The 25,979-nt window shown below is 39.0% G+C and overlaps 1 protein-coding gene across 1 annotated transcript in view; it reads right to left on the bottom strand.

Moving 5' to 3' along the window:
- Positions 1-23,056, bottom strand: part of LOC126248647 (guanine nucleotide-binding protein G(i) subunit alpha) — a 55,574-nt gene extending 32,518 nt beyond the window's left edge. The window contains exons 1-6 of the mRNA XM_049949836.1: positions 22,443-23,056; positions 20,829-21,013; positions 19,940-20,226; positions 11,573-11,667; positions 11,280-11,468; positions 5,273-5,481 (exon numbers count right to left, since the gene is read on the bottom strand). Of these exons, the coding sequence (XP_049805793.1) occupies positions 5,291-5,481; positions 11,280-11,468; positions 11,573-11,667; positions 19,940-20,226; positions 20,829-21,013; positions 22,443-22,566 (1,071 nt within the window). The 5' untranslated portion in view covers positions 22,567-23,056 and the 3' untranslated portion in view covers positions 5,273-5,290. The remainder of the gene's footprint in view (positions 1-5,272; positions 5,482-11,279; positions 11,469-11,572; positions 11,668-19,939; positions 20,227-20,828; positions 21,014-22,442) is intronic.
- Between the last annotated feature and the right edge of the window lie 2,923 nt (positions 23,057-25,979).

Here is a 25,979-nt window from a genome sequence, read left to right as displayed (position 1 = left end):
ATATCCATCCACACACATATATGAAAAGAGAAAACTGTTAACATCTAATATAGTGTGTAGCCTTGTACAGATTTACAACAAGCAATTCAGACAAGAAATGTGGTGCTACAGGAGCATGCTGAGGATAAGATGGGTAGATCCACTAACTAATAAAGACAAACATAATTGAATTCGAGAGGAATGATCTTCAGGCATAACTTGACTAAAAGAAGGAACAGGTTGACAGGCGACATTCCAAGGGCACAAAGGGTTACTCTGGTGTTTCAGGGAAGTATCTGGGGGAACTGGTAAAAACTCTATACAGAAGACCACAGTAATCATGTTCAAGCGGATTTAGGTTGCAGTGGTTGTTCACCAAATGCCAGCTATTGCACACCAAGAAAATTGTCAGCAGAAGTGCAAAACCTATAATGATTGTTGTGTTATAAATTTAACTGCCTAAAATACTAAGTGTATAAAATACCAATCACTCTTCTCCATAGGCATTTGTATTAACTTTTTAAAAAGATTGTGCCTACAATTAGTAGAATTTATAGCCAAAATGCATATCCATTCTTATATTCTGAACAGTGTAACAGCTGGGTACTTTAACTCATCCAGTAGATTCTCATTTTATAATTAGAAGATGCGTAGTATGTAGTGTCAATTTATGAGTGTCATGTAGGTCTCAATTCACGAGTCTACAGTGTCTAAATTTTGGCAACAACGGAAATTCTCCCCCTTTTGCATTTGACACACAGTATTTGCAGTTTCCTGCTACTCAAAGCTATGCACTAAGCAACAGAATTCATTTACAACAATTTCCTACAGCAAATAGCCATGAAAACAAATGGAACACACAAAACAACACAATTTCACACGCCAATTCAAACCTTTCCTTGGGTTACACCCAAATATACTATAGTTGAAGCTGTACAATCTACAATAATACTTCTCCTATGATTTGTTTTCATGAAATATAAGCCCAAATGTACATTGAGTCTGGATATAGGTTGTAGTCCAGTGCTCCATAATGGTAAGCAAACAACTAAATGTAGCTTTACTCTGTCTTCCACTGATGTGATTCTATACTATATTTATTCCATGATTACTAGTTAAATTTCTATATGAGGGTAATTTTTCCCACTGTGTACAAACTCTACAGATTGATCGATGAGAGGATACAGAACAAAAAATGTCTAAGTTATGTCCAGAAATGCTAGGTTTCCATGCTAAGGGCCACTTAATCATACTTTGTTACAGTGACTGTGGTCTAATATGGTGAACCATGCAGCCACAATTACAGTATGCATGGTTTCTTTGTAGAGGGTGGTACTGTTCCTTATACGCCATGCCCTAATTGAGAATTTGCCAACATGTTGTTTACTCACGGAGAGGCAAATAACAACAGACGGCGGACAGCAACGTTGCATCAGGAGACCCATCCCTGCCGACAACAATGTCTGAGACAGTGTTTTGCCATTTGTCTAAGAAAGGGTCATTTCATGAAGCACGAAATCGTGAAGGACATAAGAGAAATGTTCAGGCACCAGACTTGAAGAAAAATACAATTAACACTTTGGAAGGCGACTGCCATGTCAGTACCAGGCAGTTGGCCCACCTGTACAGGATAAGCCAGAAGACCGTGTGGAACATTCTACATGACAACTTTTACTACCCCCATCACTTACAGTGTGTGCACGGCTTATTAGCAACAGACTTTCCACGTTGGGAGCAGTTTTGTCACTGTTTTCTTCACCAAGCAACCAAGTTCTGGAATTTGTGTCATCCAGCTTATACGCATACGAGGCCACTATTACGGAAGTGGTGTCTTCAACTTTCATTACAGTCATCTGTAGGATAGTATTTAGAACCCCCATGGTATGCTGACAGCAAATAATCAGCATCATTGCAGTCGTCATGTGCGGGCTAGGATAACTGGTGACCATATTTTGGGATGCGTCTCCTTCCACATCACCTAACAGGCCGGAACTATCAGTGTTCCTTGTGGGTGTCAGGCCGGAACTATCAGTGTTCCTTGTGGGTGACAGGCCGGAACTATCAGTGTTCCTTGTGGGTGACAGGCCGGAACTATCAGTGTTCCTTGTGGGTGACAGGCCGGAACTATCAGTGTTCCTTGTGGGTGACAGGCCGGAACTATCAGTGTTCCTTGTGGGTGACAGGCCGGAACTATCAGTGTTCCTTGCGGGTGACAGGCCGGAACTATCAGTGTTCCTTGCGGGTGACAGGCCGGAACTATCAGTGTTCCTTGCGGGTGACAGGCCGGAACTATCAGTGTTCCTTGTGGGTGACAGGCCGGAACTATCAGTGTTCCTTGTGGGTGACAGGCCGGAACTATCAGTGTTCCTTGTGGGTGACAGGCCGGAACTATCAGTGTTCCTTGTGGGTGACAGGCCGGAACTATCAGTGTTCCTTGTGGGTGACAGGCCGGAACTATCAGTGTTCCTTGTGGGTGACAGGCCGGAACTATCAGTGTTCCTTGTGGGTGACAGGCCGGAACTATCAGTGTTCCTTGTGGGTGACAGGCCGGAACTATCAGTGTTCCTTGTGGGTGACAGGCCGGAACTATCAGTGTTCCTTGTGGGTGACAGGCCGGAACTATCAGTGTTCCTTGTGGGTGACAGGCCGGAACTATCAGTGTTCCTTGTGGGTGACAGGCCGGAACTATCAGTGTTCCTTGTGGGTGACAGGCCGGAACTATCAGTGTTCCTTGTGGGTGACAGGCCGGAACTATCAGTGTTCCTTGTGGGTGACAGGCCGGAACTATCAGTGTTCCTTGTGGGTGGCAGGCCGGAACTATCAGTGTTCCTTGTGGGTGGCAGGCCGGAACTATCAGTGTTCCTTGTGGGTGGCAGGCCGGAACTATCAGTGTTCCTTGTGGGTGGCAGGCCGGAACTATCAGTGTTCCTTGTGGGTGGCAGGCCGGAACTATCAGTGTTCCTTGTGGGTGGCAGGCCGGAACTATCAGTGTTCCTTGTGGGTGGCAGGCCGGAACTATCAGTGTTCCTTGTGGGTGGCAGGCCGGAACTATCAGTGTTCCTTGTGGGTGGCAGGCCGGAACTATCAGTGTTCCTTGTGGGTGACAGGCCGGAACTATCAGTGTTCCTTGTGGGTGACAGGCCGGAACTATCAGTGTTCCTTGTGGGTGACAGGCCGGAACTATCAGTGTTCCTTGTGGGTGACAGGCCGGAACTATCAGTGTTCCTTGTGGGTGACAGGCCGGAACTATCAGTGTTCCTTGTGGGTGACAGGCCGGAACTATCAGTGTTCCTTGTGGGTGACAGGCCGGAACTATCAGTGTTCCTTGTGGGTGACAGGCCGGAACTATCAGTGTTCCTTGTGGGTGACAGGCCGGAACTATCAGTGTTCCTTGTGGGTGACAGGCCGGAACTATCAGTGTTCCTTGTGGGTGACAGGCCGGAACTATCAGTGTTCCTTGTGGGTGACAGGCCGGAACTATCAGTGTTCCTTGTGGGTGACAGGCCGGAACTATCAGTGTTCCTTGTGGGTGACAGGCCGGAACTATCAGTGTTCCTTGTGGGTGACAGGCCGGAACTATCAGTGTTCCTTGTGGGTGACAGGCCGGAACTATCAGTGTTCCTTGTGGGTGACAGGCCGGAACTATCAGTGTTCCTTGTGGGTGACAGGCCGGAACTATCAGTGTTCCTTGTGGGTGACAGGCCGGAACTATCAGTGTTCCTTGTGGGTGACAGGCCGGAACTATCAGTGTTCCTTGTGGGTGACAGGCCGGAACTATCAGTGTTCCTTGTAGGTGACAGGCCAGAACTATCAGTGTTCCTTGTGGGTGACAGGCCGGAACTATCAGTGTTCCTTGTGGGTGACAGGCCGGAACTATCAGTGTTCCTTGTGGGTGACAGGCCGGAACTATCAGTGTTCCTTGTGGGTGACAGGCCGGAACTATCAGTGTTCCTTGTGGGTGACAGGCCGGAACTATCAGTGTTCCTTGTGGGTGGCAGGCCGGAACTATCAGTGTTCCTTGTGGGTGGCAGGCCGGAACTATCAGTGTTCCTTGTGGGTGGCAGGCCGGAACTATCAGTGTTCCTTGTGGGTGTCAGGCCGGAACTATCAGTGTTCCTTGTGGGTGTCAGGCCGGAACTATCAGTGTTCCTTGTGGGTGTCAGGCCGGAACTATCAGTGTTCCTTGTGGGTGTCAGGCCGGAACTATCAGTGTTCCTTGTGGGTGTCAGGCCGGAACTATCAGTGTTCCTTGTGGGTGACAGGCCGGAACTATCAGTGTTCCTTGTGGGTGACAGGCCGGAACTATCAGTGTTCCTTGTGGGTGACAGGCCGGAACTATCAGTGTTCCTTGTGGGTGACAGGCCGGAACTATCAGTGTTCCTTGTGGGTGACAGGCCGGAACTATCAGTGTTCCTTGTGGGTGACAGGCCGGAACTATCAGTGTTCCTTGTGGGTGTCAGGCCGGAACTATCAGTGTTCCTTGTGGGTGACAGGCCGGAACTATCAGTGTTCCTTGTGGGTGACTCTGCCTACCCTGCTGGAAGAACTGCCATCGATGATTTGAAGTGTTATGTGGCTGCTAAATGATGGTGCTCCAGCCCACTTCACCATGAACGCGTGGACACATCTTTATCGTGCGTTCCCTGGCCGACGGATCAAATGAGAGGGTCCAGTTGCATGGCCTGCTCGTTTACAGGATCTCAAGCCATGCAATTTCTGGTTATGGGGCCCTCTCAAAAGTACTGTGTATGCAGATCCCATTCCAAATAAGGAGACACTGGAGCAGTGTATTCATGCTGCCTTTGACACTGTTTGAATGGAGCCTGGCCGATGTAAACACATTAAACAGAACATGCTACGGAACATACACTCATGTTGAGGCACACAGAAACCATTTCCAACAAATATTTTAACTGTGGCTTCATGGTACAGTGTGTATTAGACAGCAGTTTCTGTAACAATGTATGACTGAATAAATGGTCTCTAGCATGGAAACCATTCATTTCGGACATACATTCATTAGACCTTTTTTGTTCCATATCCTCTCATCGATCAATCCCTAGAGTTTGTGTTTGTGTGTGTGTGTGGGGGGGGGGGGGGGGTTAAATATTTTAACTATAATAATTTATTTTCATTTCAACCCAATACTTTCAACCTGATGTACAAAATTGCGAGAGCAGTTGATTATTAAATTCTACAGTAGTATAGCACAGGCTCAAATTTTATATATGTGTATATGACTTAAGATATTTCAGACTGTAAAGAGTAATATATTATTTCCAAATATTCCTACCTTATCAAAAAAGATGAGCTAGAACAAACCACAATCCTTGAGATTGTTTTTAATGATGACATCAGTAACAGCATCAAAAACAAATTGTATATTATTTGTATCAGTAGCGCAAGTAAAATGTGTATAGATCTCTTTCTGGTCTTTCCTTTTATTCAGATTTTCAAATTTCATCTGTATGTATGCTGCTGCTTCTTCATATGTATTAGAACCTGAAAAAAGATATATATGTTAATAACATTCCTGCCATGGTTTCGCATGAGTAGCACATAAGTGTCTATGGCCAGATGACTTGTCTGGAGTAGTAGTAATTTTGTATGGAGTTGCGATTAAAATTCAGAAAACATTAGGTAAACTAATATCATCACTTGCATATAACTGCAACAATTTAAGCAGTTCATGCCAGGAAAGTTCTCAGGAGGCACAACATTACCTGTTCCATATTTAATTGGCACTTGGAATGACATCTCAAGGCAACAATGGGAGCTGCTAGTTACTGCATGACCAGTTTCACCCGACTGCAGTGCCAGTTTGGCTTGAGTTATGGCCACTTGCCTGCCACCTAACTGCAGTGCTACTACAGCATGGTTGGTCTGACCACGTTGGAGTTTGGAGTGAGCTGCAACCAGTTGTCAGCCACCGGAGTCTAGCACCTGCCTGGCACAAGCTACAATTTCTGAGTCACCTTTTCACACATTTCCCTTCACACCTCAAACATTAACTCTCGATCAAAAATTCTGTTCTTATTAGCTTAATATCTGATATATCATGCATTGCAGGTCATTATCAAGTTGGCAGCAGATCGTGCCAACACCCCGGTAGAGGCAGCTCATGCCACCCTGGCACTGCAGTCGGACAGCTTATACCTATCTTTTGTGCCCAGAAATCTTCCTCAATATTGTTATTCATTATTGAAAACTGTATCAAAATCCCTACAGTAGTTCCCAAGAGAAGCATTCACATACAGACAGACAAAAATGCAGTGAGGGGACTTTCATTTATATATGTATAGATTCAAAGTCAAACAATTTTATAACAAATGCTGCAAACACAAATGCAAAATCCAACAAATGACAAAAGGTGCTATTTCACAGCTGCTATCAGGCATTGTGTTGCAACTATGTAGGAAACCATTCATGACTGAATGCCAGTTTCATAATTCCGTGTGAACACTTTGGAGACTGGCCACTTATGATTCATTTTTCATATTTATTTTCGTTCTTTGACCGATTACAAATTTTAAAATAATGATGACAAAGTATAATCATCCTCCCAAGGAAACAACGCGAAGTGAGTTTCTGAGCTATTTCTTCCCCTTGAGCTTCCAAAATTTCTTGCTTACTCAACAAACATGACATATTTGTAGCAGAATTACAGCAAGCTGGCAAACCTAACAAGTAGATGCACAAAATTTCATCAATGCAATCAAATTGTTTCAGTAATTTGTGACAGCAGCTGTTATGTTCGTTCATATTTCTTTCGAAATAATTTAGAAATTGACAATAGAAGGCACCACCAATCACGGGACAGGTAGTTTTTAGAGTGACAGATGGCTGGCACCATATTGAGAAAATCATGGCCCACCCTATACTCGGGTGTAACATTTTTAACACAATATTATGACCCAAGTTATGCTCAGGCTTAGTCTCTGAAATATTAATGGTATGTTTTTTTTTTTTTTTTTTTTTTTTTCACTCCAGTACTCAGTTTGCCATTATATTGTACGTATGTGATTAGGACTACCTTTGCACTGTTGAAAGATAATACATCCATTTCTCACTTTACTGTAATGTTGTAGCATTCTGAGATTTCCGAATTCTCAACTATGAACACTTTCACGAGAATTATTGGCATATTCTTCCTTGGACAGTTTCCTATCACAATATGGGAACCACCTGGATAGTAACAAAATTATCAAAACTTTTTGTGAGGTTCGTAAACTTAAAGACTGTCCAGATTTGGACAGGGTAACTATTTTAAATAGCAAGGCTCCTGATAATGTTTTTAACAATAGTGAAATACTGCCCAAATAGTCACCTAAACATTACAAACAGCTAATACTGTAATATTAACAATGAATAAGGAAGAGTTAAGTTGGGGCTGAACCACACTAATTACTATTCAAGGGGGAGGACAACAGATGCTGTGAAATTATGTGAGCTGTGGGAAATAACCACTGACAAAATTGTAAAAGTCAAATTCCATAGTGCTTCAAATTAGAAAATATGATCACACATAATCATTGACAAAATTAATAGTATATCAACTTTTCTAAACAAAAAATGCAAAACTTGTTACCTTAAATATGTCCGCCTGATGTCCGAAATTAATGAACTGCTACTTTTGAAAATAATTAACATGTTATTTTGTATGGAAAATCACATCTTATATGAGCAAGTGCTTCTATGATGTATAGTTAATAATGCCTACGATAAACCAAAAACTCACATCATTCATTTTTACACATCAAACTAAAAATGTGCACCATGTTTGTCACTGATTCTAAAGCAGGGTGTGAAAAAGGTAGTGGGCCTGAATGTAAGAACTCTTATCATTTAACAAAAATATGCCATGATTCAAATATTTTTATCATGATAAGTGAATAAAAGAAAGAATGGCACCATTTAACATTACTTAAGAAGCTTTATTGTGAACTCAAAAAACCCCAAAAACTGAGAACTAGAAGAAACAAACACTCTTAGCATGTTACAAGCAAAATTATTACATATGTAATGGCAGACCTATATATATAAAAAAAAAAGTTGAAAGGAAGCAGAAATATCAGGTTGGCTGCATCTAGGAAATAATAATGATTGTGGACACTCAACAGAAATACAGGTGTGTGGTTAGAAAAATTAAAATTTTGCACAAAATACAAAACACATTGCTTGCAGGTGTGCACGCGCGAAGCTAGCCACCGTACAACACACTAGAATCTCCAACCTAGAATCTGGCAATCAGACAATACACACAATTGTAAAATATGTGTCATACTCTTTTCATTGTGAGCTAAAATGTTTGGATGATCCCCTCTTACTACTGTCCTCTTGTCACAAAAGAGTACACTTCATTAAAATGTGGTTTACTCAAACACATACAACATAGGCATCACAGGAAATTGGGTCCTCTCACCACAGTTCATTTCTGAAGGTGTCACTTCACCACATTTCTGACTGCAGCATTTATGAAAGTGATGAATTTTTAAGGGAGGCAAAGAATATGGTATGACTACACTGTGTGATCAGTTTTTATATGCTTCTATATATGAGTAAGTCTGTAACTGGCTAAATTTACTATGTAATATCAATTTGTACCAGAAGTTTCTCAGTTTTGTATGTGTGTGGAGGCACCATAATTATTTGTGTAATATTTATATTGTGTAATATTTTTCTTGTTTTTGTAATTATTTGTGTAACATTTATATTGTGTAATATTGACTTTTGTAATGCCTCAGATGATCTCTGAGGTCTCTACAACAATAAAAATCAATCAATCAATCAATCAATAATCACCACTTCCACCCATACTCTTATCTCCACATGACATTTTCATGCAACACCGAAGCACTGTGACAATACTTTTCCGCAGTGGGCCCCTAAAAGCTCCCTCAGCAGCTACATCTGCTTCCTTATTTCCCAGACTCTAATGTGCCCTGCACACCAGCAGACTGTTGCTTGTTTCCCTTGCTTTTGTAGCACAAGTAATTTTGACATCTTTAAGATCATTTCTTCTCTATTGTGTTCATCAGTGTAACTCCTTAACAGGTGCAGCACCTTCATGATTACAAACAGTTATGTCCTGTACCTTGTGAATTTGTGTGACAAATCATTAATGCATGCTGAGAAATGAGTAGCCAAGAGTGATCTCCTGATCTGAACAATTAGTGTATGTTTGCAATGACATTGTGGTTCTTGAGTAAAATATTGTAAAAGTAAAATTTAACAACTAGACACTTACTTCTTTTTCCAAATTTTCATATGCCAGATAACCTGGTGCTCTTAATATAGAAAAGCGTTAATTTGCTACAAATTATGCATAACATTTTAATACTTGAAAAATCACTTTTTGAATGTTAGCTGTTTGCATGACCAATGAAAGGCCTCATTGCTTGCAGATAGCTATTAACATGGTGTTTCATTAGGTCTTTAACAAACAGTATAGTGTGAAGGTGATGGCATAGAGAATAAATTCAGTACGCTTGCCATACCATGAAGAGTTGCTACCTGAAGAAAAGTGGTAGCTCCCAATCCTCAGAACAGAGGAAAGAGATGGGGCTGGTCCTAAATGCTCTTGTGTCCAGCCCAAATCTCTCACACTGAACTGCAAACACATACACTGTGTAACCATAAAGGAGGCCAGATTCTGCAAAAGCCCTATAAAATTAGCACTAACGAGCGACCTGTCTCCTACACTGGGTGACGTTAACTTACCACTACACCCTTTGAATACCAATTTAACCTTTAACATTATGTGAGGGATTTACAATAGACTGAAACAAAAAAGCCTTACAAGTACACAAATGTTATCTGAATCATAAAATCCAAAAGGGCACAAACATATTTGAATCTCAGCAGCCTTCCAAGACATTTTATAAACTCTATATGGTAGATATCCAATGCCATTTGATTAGCATAGATTTAATAATATCAGGTGAGTGGCAACCAAGTACTTTACAATGTTCATAATTTTCAACAACTATATTTCCTTTATTCCAGGGATACTTTATAAGCTATCACCCCTTAATACACAGAACATTTTTTAAACTATGACACCATCTTTATTTGCACTGAGCTAATTTCTGTTCTATGTAAACAATTAAAATGTATGTAAACACGGTTTGAGCCACACTATCTTGGTTTTATTGCTGTTGTGACTTAGGAAAACTATGAAAAATCCAAATCACAACAGAACCAAGCCTTTCATAAAGATCCTTGCAGGATAGCTTTCACAGCCTAGTCAGTAATTCTAGTCCTTCCTTTCCAGTCACAGTACACATGACTAAATTATCTTTCTTGGGTTGTCACAAAAACAAACACACAACATGAGACACACATATTTCACCAGATTCTTTAACCTCTCAAAAGAGATAAACTCTGTCTGGTATATTATGATACAAAATGTGCCACAAACTACAAAACAAGTCCCTTTGTTTTGTCAGGTTGTACAGAATCTGCATATCATCTTCAGTGTCACAAACAACAACAAAGCTTATTCTTCATGTCACAGACTCAGAATATATGGGCCCACAAAACACTTTTATCAATAAGGAAATGGTGAGTATATCTATGACAAAAATGATCAATTTACTATAGCTTATTAAGATGTGGAACAGAATTCATAAAATACTCTAACTTCGGCATTTTTCTGTTTTATGAAAAAACTGTTCCTTTCATTTTCCAAACACTGTAATAAACCTCACTAAATTAACACACACAAAAAGGAAGAATATTCATAATAAACACTCCTTCCAAAACTTTTTTTCAATTTTTGTTAAATTTGAGGTGTTTAGTGAGAAGCAAGTTTCTCATGTATAGCAAGTGTTAAACACTGCAAACAAACGTTAAAATGCAGTTTCATCACAGTAAGGGTTAATACTGGCCCGATTAAACATGGAAACTGCTTTATCTACTTAAAAGTGTACAACTCTGTACTTAAATGCTTACCAATGTATATAAATATCGTCATACAGAAAAATAGAAACTCAGTTACTCATATTTTTACATCAGTGCCCTTCAGATGATTATCTTATTTATTCTGATTACATAAGTAACACGGACAAAATAGTTAAAAAATATCTAACAGTATACCAACCTACCCACCCATCATTGAAATTTCTCTCTGTTCTCCACCAAAGCCGTCGTCAACCATAGAACAATTAATCCCCTTTGTATGTCTGTCCCCACACATCCAAATCCACCCCTACAAAAACAAGTCCCTACCCCTTTCTGGTTCCTGAAATTACACACAGAACAGTATGTATCAAAAGTAGATTAAAAGTTTAAATTATTACCTGTGTACTCTGGGAAACATATGGTTAGTGGACTTTTGACAATTTTTTCCTCAAACAAATCCTTTTTATTAAGGAAAAGAATTATCGAAGTTTCGACGAACCATTTACTATTACAGATTGAGTCAAATAACTTCATTGATTCTATCATTCTATTCATTTCTTCATCTTCGGCAAGCACAAGATCATAACCTAGAAACACGAAAACTCAAGTCACTTTAAAATGCACAGTAACTACTACATAGAATACACGAAACAATCTCAATAAGCACTTGAAGAAGAAAAAAGATTCTTACCTGACAATGCAACACAAAATATTATGGCTGTGACACCCTCAAAGCAATGAATCCATTTTTTCCTTTCAGATCTCTGACCACCAACATCAAACATCCTTGGCACATAGAAAAGAAGCAAATATTTAAGCATGTACTAACATTATTTCTTAATATCCATAAATAGAATTCAATACAAGAGATTACAAAGTACATTCAGCTGTGCAGAAAGCATCTACTTACTACCTGCTGAAACTGAAGCCTACAACACACAACCAACAATATGAACAACCATTTAAAGCTGAAATTTTCTCTGTAATAGTACAGGGTGTATACGCAGAAAAAAAAAAGTCCTGGATTTACCGGTTAAACAAAAACATTTTCTCCCGGGTCAAAATACACTTTTTTCGTGTTAAGTGACAGTATAATCTTCCTCGGATCAGTAAAACTTATCGAAAAACACGTTTTGGAAAGATCTTTGATGTGCAGCGACATGTACGCTGCATATTTTTGTATTACTTGAATTCCACCAAACACCACATGTTACTTTCCAAAGCATTGAAATCAAGATTGCAATGCACTTTTGTAAGTCAGTCATAGCTCATGTCACGTGATCTCACCAGCCAATGACAGCGGATACTCAAGAGCATAGGACACAATAGCAATATCACTGTTAAGTAGCATGTATACACACATTGGAAAAGTTAATGGTTTAAATTAACATACATGGTGTTGCTAAAAGAAAAGCTTTCACATATAATATTGGTCTCCATGATTAATAAGCTGCAAGAGAAGCTAAGCTTTCACATATAATATTGATCTTTTTTGCACATGTTACACTTTAAGATAAATCACACAAATGTGACAGTAAAATTTTTAACAACAACATAAATGTCTGATCTTCTGGGCTGAAAATTCTTCTAAATTGTCATCCTCAAAGAGTTGCTTTTTAAATGAGAGGTAAACGCTCTGTGATTTAAGAAATTCATTGTACATTCTGACACATAGTTCAGCTTGCATAAAAGGAAATTTACTTTGAAAGTAACGCTTTTCAAACAACCATTTGCAATATTATCATGTGACTTGTTAGAAATAGGTTCGTTTCAGCAGTTGCCATAGAGCGCCAGGTAACAGGTGTCACTGCGCTTACGCAGCTACGAAGGCGCAGGAAGCCTGTATGCTTGTATGTCTAAAACATTAAAAGATTTTACATTATGTCATAAAAGAAACAAGACATCAGAGGATACCCCAAGAGCATCAGAATTTCGTGAATCAAACTAAAATGCATAATTCGACTTACAGTGCACATTTGTATGTCCAGATTCGGATGTAAATTTTCTTGGAGGACCAGTACTGTATTACCTCATGTTTGGTTCTTTATTATGGCATAATGCCATATGTGCTAGAAGATGAAAAGATGCACTTTTGAAATGCAGCAAACAGTTGAAACTAGCCAACAGTGTGGAATTAAACACTTCGTTTGAAATAAATTGAGTAACTCGGTGGAAAAGATTAATAAAAGCCAAATTTCTTTAGCAAACCAACAAAAATAACTTCATTGTTCTGCAAGGCACTTAATGCTTGACTGTCAGAAAGATGGAAATAAAATCTGAAACTAATAACATATTTTAGCCTTTCATAATTATGTGAATGTATTTTAATTCACTTGATAGCTCCCGGCCACAGAAATCCATTTTGTTTTCATTTGACATGAGAGCAATAAACGAAGAGGAAACGGTAAAATCACTAAACATAAGCACATGTCACATAGAGACTACCCACCTTCCCTCTCCAATGCAGCCTGCTCTGTGCATCAGCACTGGATCAACGCGGCAATACTAAATAGTTGTTTGCCCCCCCCCCCCTTTTCCTCCCTCGAGCGTTTGTGGTAGAACGCCAAAAATTAAAAATAAAAAAAAAAACTTTTCAAAAATATGTTCATTTTGTAGTGCACATCTTTCTGAAGAGTCTGATATATAAAACATGTGTTCGAGGAAATGTTAGACATGTTATTTGGTCTAGTGCACCGAAGTGCAGTGACACACCTCTTCACACAGCATTCTTCCATCGCACGTCATTGTATTTCGCTCTGTGGCATTCAAACGTGTAAGATTTTGTAATGGAGGCCATCAAACTATATTCAGGACAGTGGAAATTAAAATGTCCTGTGGTCTCTCTCCTGTTCCCAGTCGCCCAGCCCCTCTCTTTTATATATATATATAACCCTCACAATTAATATTGGATGGAATTATTTGTAACCCAGAGAACAAGAACTCTTCAGAAAATATGCAGTCTTTTTCTTCCTCTCTAACCTCGCGCTACTCCCAGAATAGAACTTAGGTGGTTGCTACAGGGGTCTGTACATGGTGTCATTTCCTTTCTGCGAAAGGATCTATTACCTCAAACTTCATCAAACATTTTTGCCACATGAAAAAACCAAATGTCGTTGTCTAATACTGAAAAAGCTGTTAATACAAACAGTACCTAAAACTGGTGTGGTTTCTCGATCTGATTACGTGAATTTTGTCACTGTCTGCTAGATAAAACGAAATAGGTCTGTCTAATATTGCAGCAATTGTAACACACGCCAAATAAACAGACTGTTTTAGCACAAATGGTAACTTTTTTTAAACACGACAGAATATAATTCAGGAAGTACCAATATCAAATGCCTATTGGGCCTACTACAAGCAAAAAGCTTTATGTTCGGAAATAGTTTCACATTTCGTTCATATGCTCCAGCTTCTCAAGCATGAGGTCAAAAAGTAGTGGTATGAAATTTTTATATGAATTCGGAATCATCATATTCTTCCATAATTTGTGTGATGTCCCCATTTCTTCTCCTTCTTCGTTCTAACAATCAATCTTTTCATCACTAATTCTGTAACTATTCCCGCCAGTGTCTAAGCTTATTCTCTGGCTAATTTCACTAACCCTGCCACAATCAACTGCTTAGGCATTTTCCGCGCTACTCCCAGAATAGAACTTAGGTGGTTGCTACAGGGGTCTGTACAACTAGCCATTACTAGTGTAGCAGTCTGGCCAAAAAATTTCTATCATTTCTATTTCATTTTCTTGGATACACAGAGAAGGCAATATGTAATCTTTCTTACCTGTTAGTAGTTTATTTTCACTCTAATAGTCTGAATCTACGGTTTTCGCTGGTAATTATAACAACGCTGATCATTCACAAACCCAGTCAATCACATAAACAAAAAGCGATTGATATTCACCAGTTCAGCTTTATTCCGCTCAGCTCGTACGGCCCCTTCCCCTTCTGTCTGCAGGAAAGTTTATTTCTAGATGCGACGGGGATTCCCCTGGCAGAGACATTACATAGACTACGCACGCATTCAAAAATAAACTTAGAATATGTTCACACATGTTCAAAAACCAACAAGGATGTGTTTCAAAATCATATGATCAGTCATCGTGATTCAGTCTCTCACACCTGACCAGTCACAGTGCACTTGTTGAAGTGTCAACACGAGCCTGCACAAAAGGAATGGGCATTATTGGTGAAGCTCTATTACCAAAACAACAGTAATGCTGCAGCTGCACTTTGAGAATATCGCTGGCTGAAAGGATTACCGAAGGGTCCTCTTTCTCCATCTTCTGTGCGGAGAATGATGAAGTTTGAATCAACTGGAGAACTGGACGTCACTCTGGAAAGAGGCCGATGACCGGTTGCACAAGTGGTTGATGAAATCGCTGTTGCTATGGCAGACAATGCTGCCTGCAATGCCCAATTGTCAGGCAGTGCTTGTGCTGTGTCACGAGAGTTGAACATCCAGTGGTACATTGTATGGAAGGTGCTTCAAACCATTCTCAAATGGTATCCATACAAGATACATATTGTACAATAGCTTGCACCATAGGATGCATAACAACGTGTTGACTTCACTCTGAATTTTCTCGCAAGGATTGAAGTTGATGAGGGCTGGCCCTGGACCATCCTAGGGACAGACGAAGCTCATTTTTCTCTGATGGGTGAGGTAAACACACAGAGTTGCTGAGTGGGGGGGGATCTTCACCTCCAGTCGCTGCACATGAAGTTGTTCTGTATGGTGAATGTGCCACCGTATGGTGTGGCTTCATGGCTACATTCATCATTGGTCCATTCTTTTTTGAACCAGTTGATGCTCAAGGACCAAGGGTGTGCAGCATGCCTGGCCAGTGCTACTGAGATATGCTTCGCCAGCATTTCATACCTGCCCTACAGGAGAGGAACGCATTGAACTCAGTTTTCATTCAAGATGGGGCCCCACCGCACATCGGTCGTGAATGCTTGACCAGCACAATCACCTGATCTCACTCCCTGTGATTTCTGGTTGTGGGGCTACCTGAAGGGCAGTGTTTACCAGGGAAACATTCAAACATGCTGATCTGAAGCACAGCATATCAAGATAGCTAGCCAGCACACCTACGTACATGCTTCATTCTGCTGTGCAGAATGCAATCCTGCACTTTCAGGCTCTTCTGGGCTCTGATGGGTGCCATATTGTAGCAGTAATGGTGCCAGTATGTAATGTACCACAGCAGCACATTGAAAGTGTTTCGATTGAATTGATTCTGCATCATTTCTCTTACTCATGTCCTTGACATTAATGCTATCAAGTGCAGTACTCTTACGATATTTAGTTTCCGTGTAACAGCATGTTAAATTGGGAAAGTTTAATTATAGCCACCTGGTAGATATCTGTACCGTGTAGACAATGGGAGGATAGTTATAGGTAACAAATAAATGGCAAGAAATGAGGTGATGTATTTTTGAAAACAAACGAACCATTCAATATTCTTCACAGATTATTCATATTTAAGGTGGGACATAAAATGCTCCCCTGTTACTATGACCACTTCCATATGTTTTACTCGCTTTCTTGAAATTAAGGGCGCAATGACATATTGACGTAGCATCGCCAAATGTCAACATCTGCCTGAAATGTAATATTTCGGTTGTGAAGCAAATAAATGTGACATGAGAAAAACAACAGGAGAAAATGGAGTGACCATATTAGCAGAATGAAGAGTGGCAGACTACCTCACAAAGTCAGAAATTATATTATGGTAGGCTTAAGAAGTTTGGGAAGGGCAAGAAAGAGATGGGCACCATAACAGGCAAAGGCCTAATAATTGAAGTGAAGAAGAAGAGTTTGGGTGCAGTTAATGGATAGCTCATGGAATTTCAGCTATATACTGTGCACCAAAAAATTATTTTTACTGGCATAGGGAATATCCCGTGAGCTTGTGTTATAAACCACAACCAAGTTTCAAATATGTTATAACTATGTCTGGAAGTTATTTACTAAAGCTGATCACATTGCATACATGCAATCCTCGATCACATAACTGACAATGGCATTTGAGCATGCAGTTGAATTATTGTGCCTCAGAACACAGAATGATCCAGCTAATCAGTCAAGTATTTCTATATCCCATTTTCAACAGCTATCACTACCCAGACCAACCAACATACACAGACATTCACTGATGCAATCTACTGTATGGTAAGAAGTGTGTAATGTGCCAAGATGAATCCATGGTATGATGTCATACTTGAAAACCGTTTGGATGTGAAAAATTTTCACAGTAGGCATCTCCTACAGCATGAAACTTTTATGACAAGAGAAAATATTACCATCCATAACAACTGCAACTTTGACAAATCATTAACAATGACAATTTTCAAAATGTATGGAGCCACTCAAGAACTTACAGTGCACAGGAATAACCAGTAATGAAGCAATTTATTCATATTATGATGCACAGTTGACAAATTTTGAGAAGGATAACACCATTGCTACACAACAGCTGCACTACTTTAATTCATTACTCCACAATTAATTTTGGGTGTAGGTCAGACTCGTGTGGTAAATATGTAAATAATACAAAAGTCACAAGAATCCTGATACCATCATCAACAAATCATGCATATGCTCATCTTCAAACAGGCCACTATAGCCAAACACCTTCGTCAAAAACCATTTACTGATATGTTCATTCACCAAGTTATCAGAGTTCTTGTGACTGATATTAGTTTATTTATAAGATTCATTGGGACCATGAGACAAAGCAAATTGGGCATGAAATGAGTCATCAGTTTACAAAATGCAGATTAGACAATTTATAAATAATAGGACTAAAGAACTAATAAAACAAGAGGCCACCACCAACCACCCATAGTCTCCTCTTAAAGCAGGGGTGCCACACTGGAAGAAAAGTATCTCTGAGCCGCATATAACATATAATATACTAAACACTACTAACAATAACTGATAATGGAAAAGAAACACTGGGATGGACCAATGAGAGAACAGCATCCTGTGGCACGAGTTTCAGACTGAAAATATTCAGTTTATTGTAACTTTATTTACAGTTTTTTTTAACACCAAGTCACATGACAGATGCTCACTTCTTGGGCAAATGCATGTTGGACACCACTGCCTTAAGGCATATTTACATGTTCTGGGTGTATTTATATTTTTAAGCTGTTTTTTCACTGTATTATGATGACAAATCCATTGTCATTGTAATATGATCCCTGGATGAATGAACAAACAAATAAATGGAAAAGTAAGTGTGTGTGTGTAGGCAAGGTGGGGGGGGGGGGGGGATGTGCATGCGCATCCATCTACTGTTCATAACTTAGCAATGTAACGGTTGTGTGTAGCCAATGGCATGACAATTTTACCTAACCAATGAGAGGTCAGGAAACAACAGACAATGTATTTCCAAGAGAAGCAATGAAATTTATAATGTCAGTTGTCACAAATATTGGACTGTTTCTTCCAAATATTTCAAAGGTGGTGATTAACGGGGGAGCCGGGGACAGCTGTTTCTGAACATATATTGGATTCCACATCTATACTGACATAATAATGTGACAATATTCCTTCATCTCTTGCTTCTAAATGCTTCGTCTGCCTGCACAGAACCAGCAGCTTCACACACGCCATTTTGTTCCTTGCATACTTCAATTTGAGCACTGATAACATTGCAACAAGGAACATGTAAGTATGCCACTGGCCCCAATCTAAACCTTTACTGATGAAAGGAGGATTAGGATTTAATGTCCCATCGACAACAAGGTCAACAGTCAAAGCAGCCTGGATTGTATGAAAGATGGGGAACAAAATAGACCGTTCACTTTCAAAAGGAACCATCCACGCACTTAACTGAAATGATTTAAGATCATCACAGAAGACATAAATCATAATGGCCGGGTGCAGATTTCAATCGTCATCCTCCAGAAAGTGAGTCCACTGTGCCATTTCACTCAGTACCTTTATTGAAGGAGGGTGCCACAAGGAAAGCTATCAACTTATCTTTGAAAACATGGGGTTTATCACCCAATTTCTTTCAGTTTTGCTGAAAGCCTACTGAAAATGAAATCTGAATTTTGCACAATATTCTGTACAATGTTTAAGAAGTCAAATAGTTTTTCCATCTGGTATTCACTCAATGACCATTGCAGTTCCTTCTTAATGAGTCAATACAGTTACAAATAAACCCCACAAAGGATTAAAGTGTACAGCGATGGTATAATTCCACATAGAATTTTAAGACACCTAAATAGTGCCCCATATATAATAAATTCACAAAATGACAACCCAGAAAAGAGTGACCACACAGATACATTGGAAGAACAAAACAGAGTTTTACTGCAAAATACAATACCACAGGTGATAAACAGAGTGACAGTAGGCAAAGTAAACGCACAAAGTCCACGAATCTACCATTTGCGAATGGGCAGCAGCTATGGTGGGGGAGGGGGAAAAAAGGGGGGGGCAGTCTAACTGTAGTGGAGAGGTGTTATATTTCACACAACATATTAAAGAGCCCTCTCTTTCTAAAGAGAAATTTCACGGTATTGGTGGTGGTGGTTAGTGTTTAACGTCCCATCGACAACGAGGTCATTAGAGACGGAGCGCAAGCTCGGCTTAGGGAAGGATTGGGAAGGAAATCGGCCGTGCCCTTTCAAAGGAACCATCCCGGCATTTGCCTGAAACGATTTAGGGAAATCACGGAAAACCTAAATCAGGATGGCTGGAGACGGGATTGAACCGTCGTCCTCCCGAATGTGAGTCCAGTGTGCTAACCACTGCGCCACCTCGCTCGGTTTCACGGTATTATTTCTCGTGTTGTAACCCATGATGTTACTTGAAACTTGAAATAATTAATTTTACAGACTCAAAAAAGTAATTTGAAGGACACTGTATTACAGATGTTCATGTCACAGAAGGTTTATGTAAAGTAATCTTTGCTTTTTAAATATTTTTACTGACTATGTAATTACACAGTCATGGATCTGAAAAATTCCATGATACACACACACACACACACACACACACAGATGGTCAACCACACAAAAATCAAATAATAAAATCTTACTTGAAATGAAGTCCTTTAAAAGTGAAATGAGTCTCTACAATTCCAGTAGTTTTCACCCTTGTGCGAAGAACATCTTGCTGCGTGGGAACATAATTGGGCAGCGATATTCTATCCAAAGCATTTAGGTAATATGCAGCAGAATCATTTAGCTGATACTCTCTTGATCGAGCAAAACACTGTTGCACACCAGCATCCTGCCACAGCCTTTTCATCAATATTACCAAGTCTGGTGTCAGTTCTCCTTCCTCTGCTGCACTGGCCAAAGTAAAAAACTGACGAGCATTATCCTAAAAAGTGAAATGGGGTCTCATCAGCAGTTTACCATAAAAATCCAGGTTAAGCATGAGTCCAGTGAACACTGAAGTATCACTCAATTCATTCCTTGAAGATGTTATCAAAGAAAAACAAAAGTAACAAAGAAAACTGATACCAGCCATTATATCTATACCAAACGCATTCAAATGGCTGCTACAGCTGACAGACAGAAATGAAGGACAAAGGTGACTTAATATCTTCAGTTAAAAAACTGACAGATTCATTAGCCATACAGTTGCCATTAACAAAAATGAGGGAGGGGGGGGGGGGTTATGATAAAGAAGCATTACAACACTTACAATGAAACACAAATCTTGTCTCTCCAAACAAACTATTAACTTTTTGCTAATATTCTCTCTCTCCCCCCCCCTTACCAAAAAAGCAGCAACAAGCATAAAAAAAATTGGTAATGATTGTGGCTTGCACAATTATAACTCACATGAAGTCTAAATGTTTGAATTTAATTATATGGAAATCTAATAACACAATGTAGGCATTACAGCCATGTTTTCAAGGATACAGATACCCAGCAGCAATTAACAGTGCTTACCACAACATACAATATTATACTTACTGCTCTTCCTGGTTCGGCAAAATCTATGCGCAACTGTCCCATTGCGCGTATAATTGCCATCAGACTCTGAATAGTGTTGCTGTACACAACTCTGCGATACTGTTCGCATTCTTCTTTAGAATACCCAGTCTCATGGATAATTTTCATCTGCTTCACGATTGTACTTTTTCCTGACTCACCAGCACCTAAATGAAAGGAATAAATTAGTTAGTAGTATAAATATAATTTATGTCATCAGTTTCCACAAACTGAAAATAAAATGAATGTTGTTACATTAGCAAACACACAAGCATCCTAATCTCAATTACTGTGGCAACTTGTTTATTGTATATCACTCGTGCACTTTCAACATTACTATGCTACCCTAACTGCTCTCTTGCAACTCTTAGACTCAACACCTGCAAACTACCCATAATTGCATTCTCACAAAAATGTTCCCCAATTCGTAATAATTGTAAGACACAAAAGAGCTCACTGCACCAGTATCAATTAACAACTATATACATCTGGATGGAAATACATTTTAATTAAGCACCAATATCTTTCGTTAGATGTGCTGTTTAACTCCGTGTTACACTGACAAGTGAATATACAGAGGTGTGAAGTCTAGATTTATTTTAAGCACACACAAATATTTCCACAAACACTTACAATCTGCAATGGGTACAAGCTAAGTAGAGGGCACCACCCCCTTTCGAAGTTTTAATACTTTATGTACAATTTACGTGCATAATATGCATGAAAATACTTGTTGGAACTTTGCACGTTACCTAATATATGTGTTTTGAATTTAGCTTGCAGTTTTCACTTTTGTGACGAAAAGTGCAATAATTGTGCCAATAGGATATGAACGAAAACAATACATTACGTTACAGGTCAATCTGTTGCCACAACCTTTATTGGGCATTCACAACCAAATTATCACCTTTCTACTAACATGTACCTTAACCCACTCCCTGTTCCCATTCTGTTTACAAATGCCAGTGTTGTTTACAAATTTGCCTACTGAGAACTGAAGCAAACACACTATGGGGCTGCAGTTAATATAACTAGAAATTTCGACGGTTACCAACAAATAGTGTGACCATGTACGCCTACAAATAGTGTGACCATGTACACATCATATTAATCTTATAGGGTGCCACAATAACAAAGATGACGATGACGACGACGACAGTCAAACGTTACTGAAATAAAAAACACAAGAGCCGAAATCTGATTTTCATTTTACATTCTTGTCAATATACAGGTTTTAAAGTATTTTCCTTTGTGATGTTTCTTAAATTGTCTCTTGCTTGGCACAAAATAGTATTTGCCACACTCTTAATGAATATTACACTACTCGCTATCACTCAGTAAATCATACGTCATCCACCGAAAGTCAAAAAACTTGCATACTTAACAATTCGATCACATTAATAACGCCTACACTTAACAACAAATTGACTTCTTAAGTCTCCTACACAAAGTTAGTAAAATCGATAAACACGTTACAGAGCAGCTTATGACACTGTCCACAATTACTAAGTCATTTATTAGCAAAATATTATGTAAAAAATATATCAAAAAGTACACTGTGAAAATATGAATAAAAATCCAGTGTTAACAAGTTACCCAGCAACAATAATTTAACTTCCTTCGCCGCTCGCTCTCCATCTGCGCGTAAATCTTTGTCAATTTTCTTCGATCTTTCGGCAGCTTCCTTGTCTCCTGCAGGACTGCTTATATTACAGCCCATCGTTTCAAACTTTTTGGCACTTGTTGCTTTAAGACTCCGCCCGGTTTCCGACACTCGGAGACAAATGACCACCAAAACAACAACTATGTTCTTTGGAAATTGTAAATGCAAAGGGATTATCTTGCCATCACGAACAGTGGAAAACTAATTGTCTCAAAAAGTATTTTATAGTCTGATCAATTTTCAACTCACAATCAACGGTTCGTATTGCACACCCACTTGACAAACAAACCACAGCACTCACTTGAATAATTCAACCATTCTGAGTCACTCCGTCAACATACAAATTCAAATAGCTCTATGCTTCGACAGGAATGGAATTCGAAACTCCTCAAAACACAATCACAAAATGCACATAGGCCACGAAACCTACACTGTCGAGAAAAATGTTACAACTTTACTGCAAGGAAAAATTTTATTTATACGACTACGTCAAAAAAACACACACGTAAATTTATTCAAACAATCGCTCGTAAGTTGCCTTCCTGCAAATCAAACTATTTGCATTTGTAAGATATGACGATCAAGTACATTATATGATTGAGTGAAAGATGTTCCTACATGTATGTCAATGTGACTTTCTTTAAAAATTGGCTATTAAAACTGACTTGAATGTTGTAACGTTGTCAATACGATTTCAACTTTGTGTCCTTAGATACCGCAACTATGAAATTAATGCGAAGATGATTTTAAACTCAAACACTATTTGATGTACTTTATTTATTGTTTTCTTCCACCTTTTTTATACATAGCTAGAACGCAGAGATCACTGGCAGAATGACATACATGACATAGCAATTTCTGATGAGAACGCTAAAAAAAATGTTTTATATGATAAAGATATATTATGGACCCATAGACAAAGTAAGCATTTCTTCTAACGTGTAACGAGGTATTTTTAACCAACATTAAATGCTAGTGTTTAGATACAGGATACAACAAAGAAATAGTAACTGCTAATCAAATAGGAATAAAACTTATAGTCCACTTACAAGAACAGTATAATATCTAAACAACCATATTCGATTCTATTTTCAATAACAAACTTACCTACTAATCTTAAAGAGTTTCATCCTGTAGTGTACACGGAGAAACGTTTATACTTTTACGTACCGGCAGATGAAATCTCAGTTTCACAATTGGCTATATGTAGGTGATAGTAAATACGCGATTTGCGAAAAACAATTTCCAAATGCTTCATTGACTAATTCAACAGTAACGCGTATTAGCTTCCAGAGCCTACATATTCTGTAGTATTTATTATAGTTTTTACGGTATAAAACAGAGTCCACCGAGAGTCTCGTTCCTCCACAAACCGAGGCATTTCTCAACGGTGATTCCATCTACGTTCAGTAAGTTGGCTTATTAACTGCTGTGTACCGCTGTATATGCGGAAAAGATTTTAGCAGAAATCTATATGAATATGGTGGGAAAACAGTTCCTATCTATAACCAAGCTCCAGGAGGAAGCCTAAACATTCATAGTGATAGGGGCCCACATTACCATTTATATTCACCGATGTGTCATAAACTAGTAGAAAGAAATAGACTCTGTTGTCATTACACTAAACTACTATAACAATATAACAGTAAAATGGATTTGTAATAATATTTTGTTTGTATCTACATCTGCCTCCACATGATGCATGACAAAGGGTAACCTGTGCCACCATTAGACGTTCCCTTTTGTGTACCACTCACAAACGAGCAAGGGAAAAATGACTGTCTATATGCTTTTGTACAAGCCCTGATTTCTCTTATGTTTTCTTCACCTTCCTTATGCAGGATGTATGTTGGTGGTGGTATGATCATTCAGTAGTATGAAACAAAAGCCGGTTTTCTAAACGGTCTAACTGGTATTTGGCGACAAGAACATGTTCGTCGCTCTAAGGATTCCCATTTGAGTTCATGGAGCATTTCCGTAACACTCATGCATTGATCACACCCACCTGTAACAAAATATAGGTGCATGCTTCAGAAGTGCTTCTATTCCTGATCTGGCGGGGATCCAGAAATTTCATCAGTATTCAAGAATTGGTTGTACAAGTGTGCTGTATGTGACCTTAATTATAGGTGATAATGATCTACACTTTCCTATAATTCTCCCAATAAAATTTAGTCGATCATTCACCTTCCCTAGCAACGATCTTATCCGTTCTTTCGACTTCATATCATTTTGCAACGTTACATGTAGATATTTCATCATCGAGACTCTGTCAACCAGAACACCACTAACACTGTCCTTGAATACCACAGAATTGTTTTTCCTGCTCATCTGCAATGAATTACATTTTTACACATTTAGAGCAAGCTGTCATTCATCAAACCAAATAGAAATACTATACAAGTCATCCCTGCATCCTCCTATGGTCAACATACTGGGTTCTATTACTTAAGAAGTCATCATTGTTGCTGTTGTCTTGTTGTTGTTGTTGAGTCTTAGCTCTCAGTTGCATGTCAAGTAGTCATTGTTCTATCTTTTGAAAAAAAATCATCTGTAGGTTATAATGGATGCTTTTGAGATCACGGAACTTTTTTCATATTAAATAGCTCCACCGGTATGATTTGAAAACTATAATTATATTTAAAGTTTTCAATGTCATAACTGAGAAACGCATACTGTCTCACAGTCAACTGGAAGTTTGGCATGTCTAGACTGTGTCCTTACTCTAAGTGTTGTGATGTTGCATTTGATGTCTCCTCCAATAAATATCATCGTTAAATTTCACGTAAAGGGGCAGTATAACATAATTAAACTAGCCATAAACCATCAATATTCTTTGATTAGTAAAGATGAATTTATAAAGTAATGACTATCTCTGGTTTCTTGAGTAACATCAAATTCCTGCAGCGTACATAGTATTGTATTGTAGACTCTTAGGAGGTACTCTTCAGTTACAGTTATCCTTAGTTCCCCAGGAACATATAGACCTGATTAAAGCTTGACACAAAGATCCAAAATGCGATCTTTCCAAATTAATTTACTGTCAATGAAGAATCTCAGAAATTTAAGAGCTTTTACATCACCCAGCGTTCCAATGTATCTGCGACTACATCTCATCTTCTATATTGCCTTTCCAGTTCTTTGCATCCAGTTTGCATGAAACCACTCAATGACCTCACTGAACACGACATTTACTTGCTGTGTCGCCTGTATATTGCTTGAACCTCTTGAGAACAACGTTTTATTGTCTGAAAGAATTAGCATATTACTGTTACAGCTTAGTCCATTACCAATGATTGAGAACAACAGGGACCCTAGCATCAATCTGTACAGCACAATGTATTGCAAGTTATCTTAAGATGAGGCCATTCCTTCTAATGATACAAAGTGCTATCTGTTAAGAAGATAAGATAAAGACTTGTCAGGGTAGCTTTCATAAAAGCATAAGGCTTTAACTTAATAAGCTGGAC

Source organism: Schistocerca nitens, chromosome 3 (genome assembly GCF_023898315.1).
Source record: "Schistocerca nitens isolate TAMUIC-IGC-003100 chromosome 3, iqSchNite1.1, whole genome shotgun sequence".
NCBI classification, from domain to species: domain Eukaryota; kingdom Metazoa; phylum Arthropoda; class Insecta; order Orthoptera; family Acrididae; genus Schistocerca; species Schistocerca nitens.
Note: the sequence above shows the minus strand (reverse complement) of the source record. Positions and strands in the feature narration are given on the sequence as shown.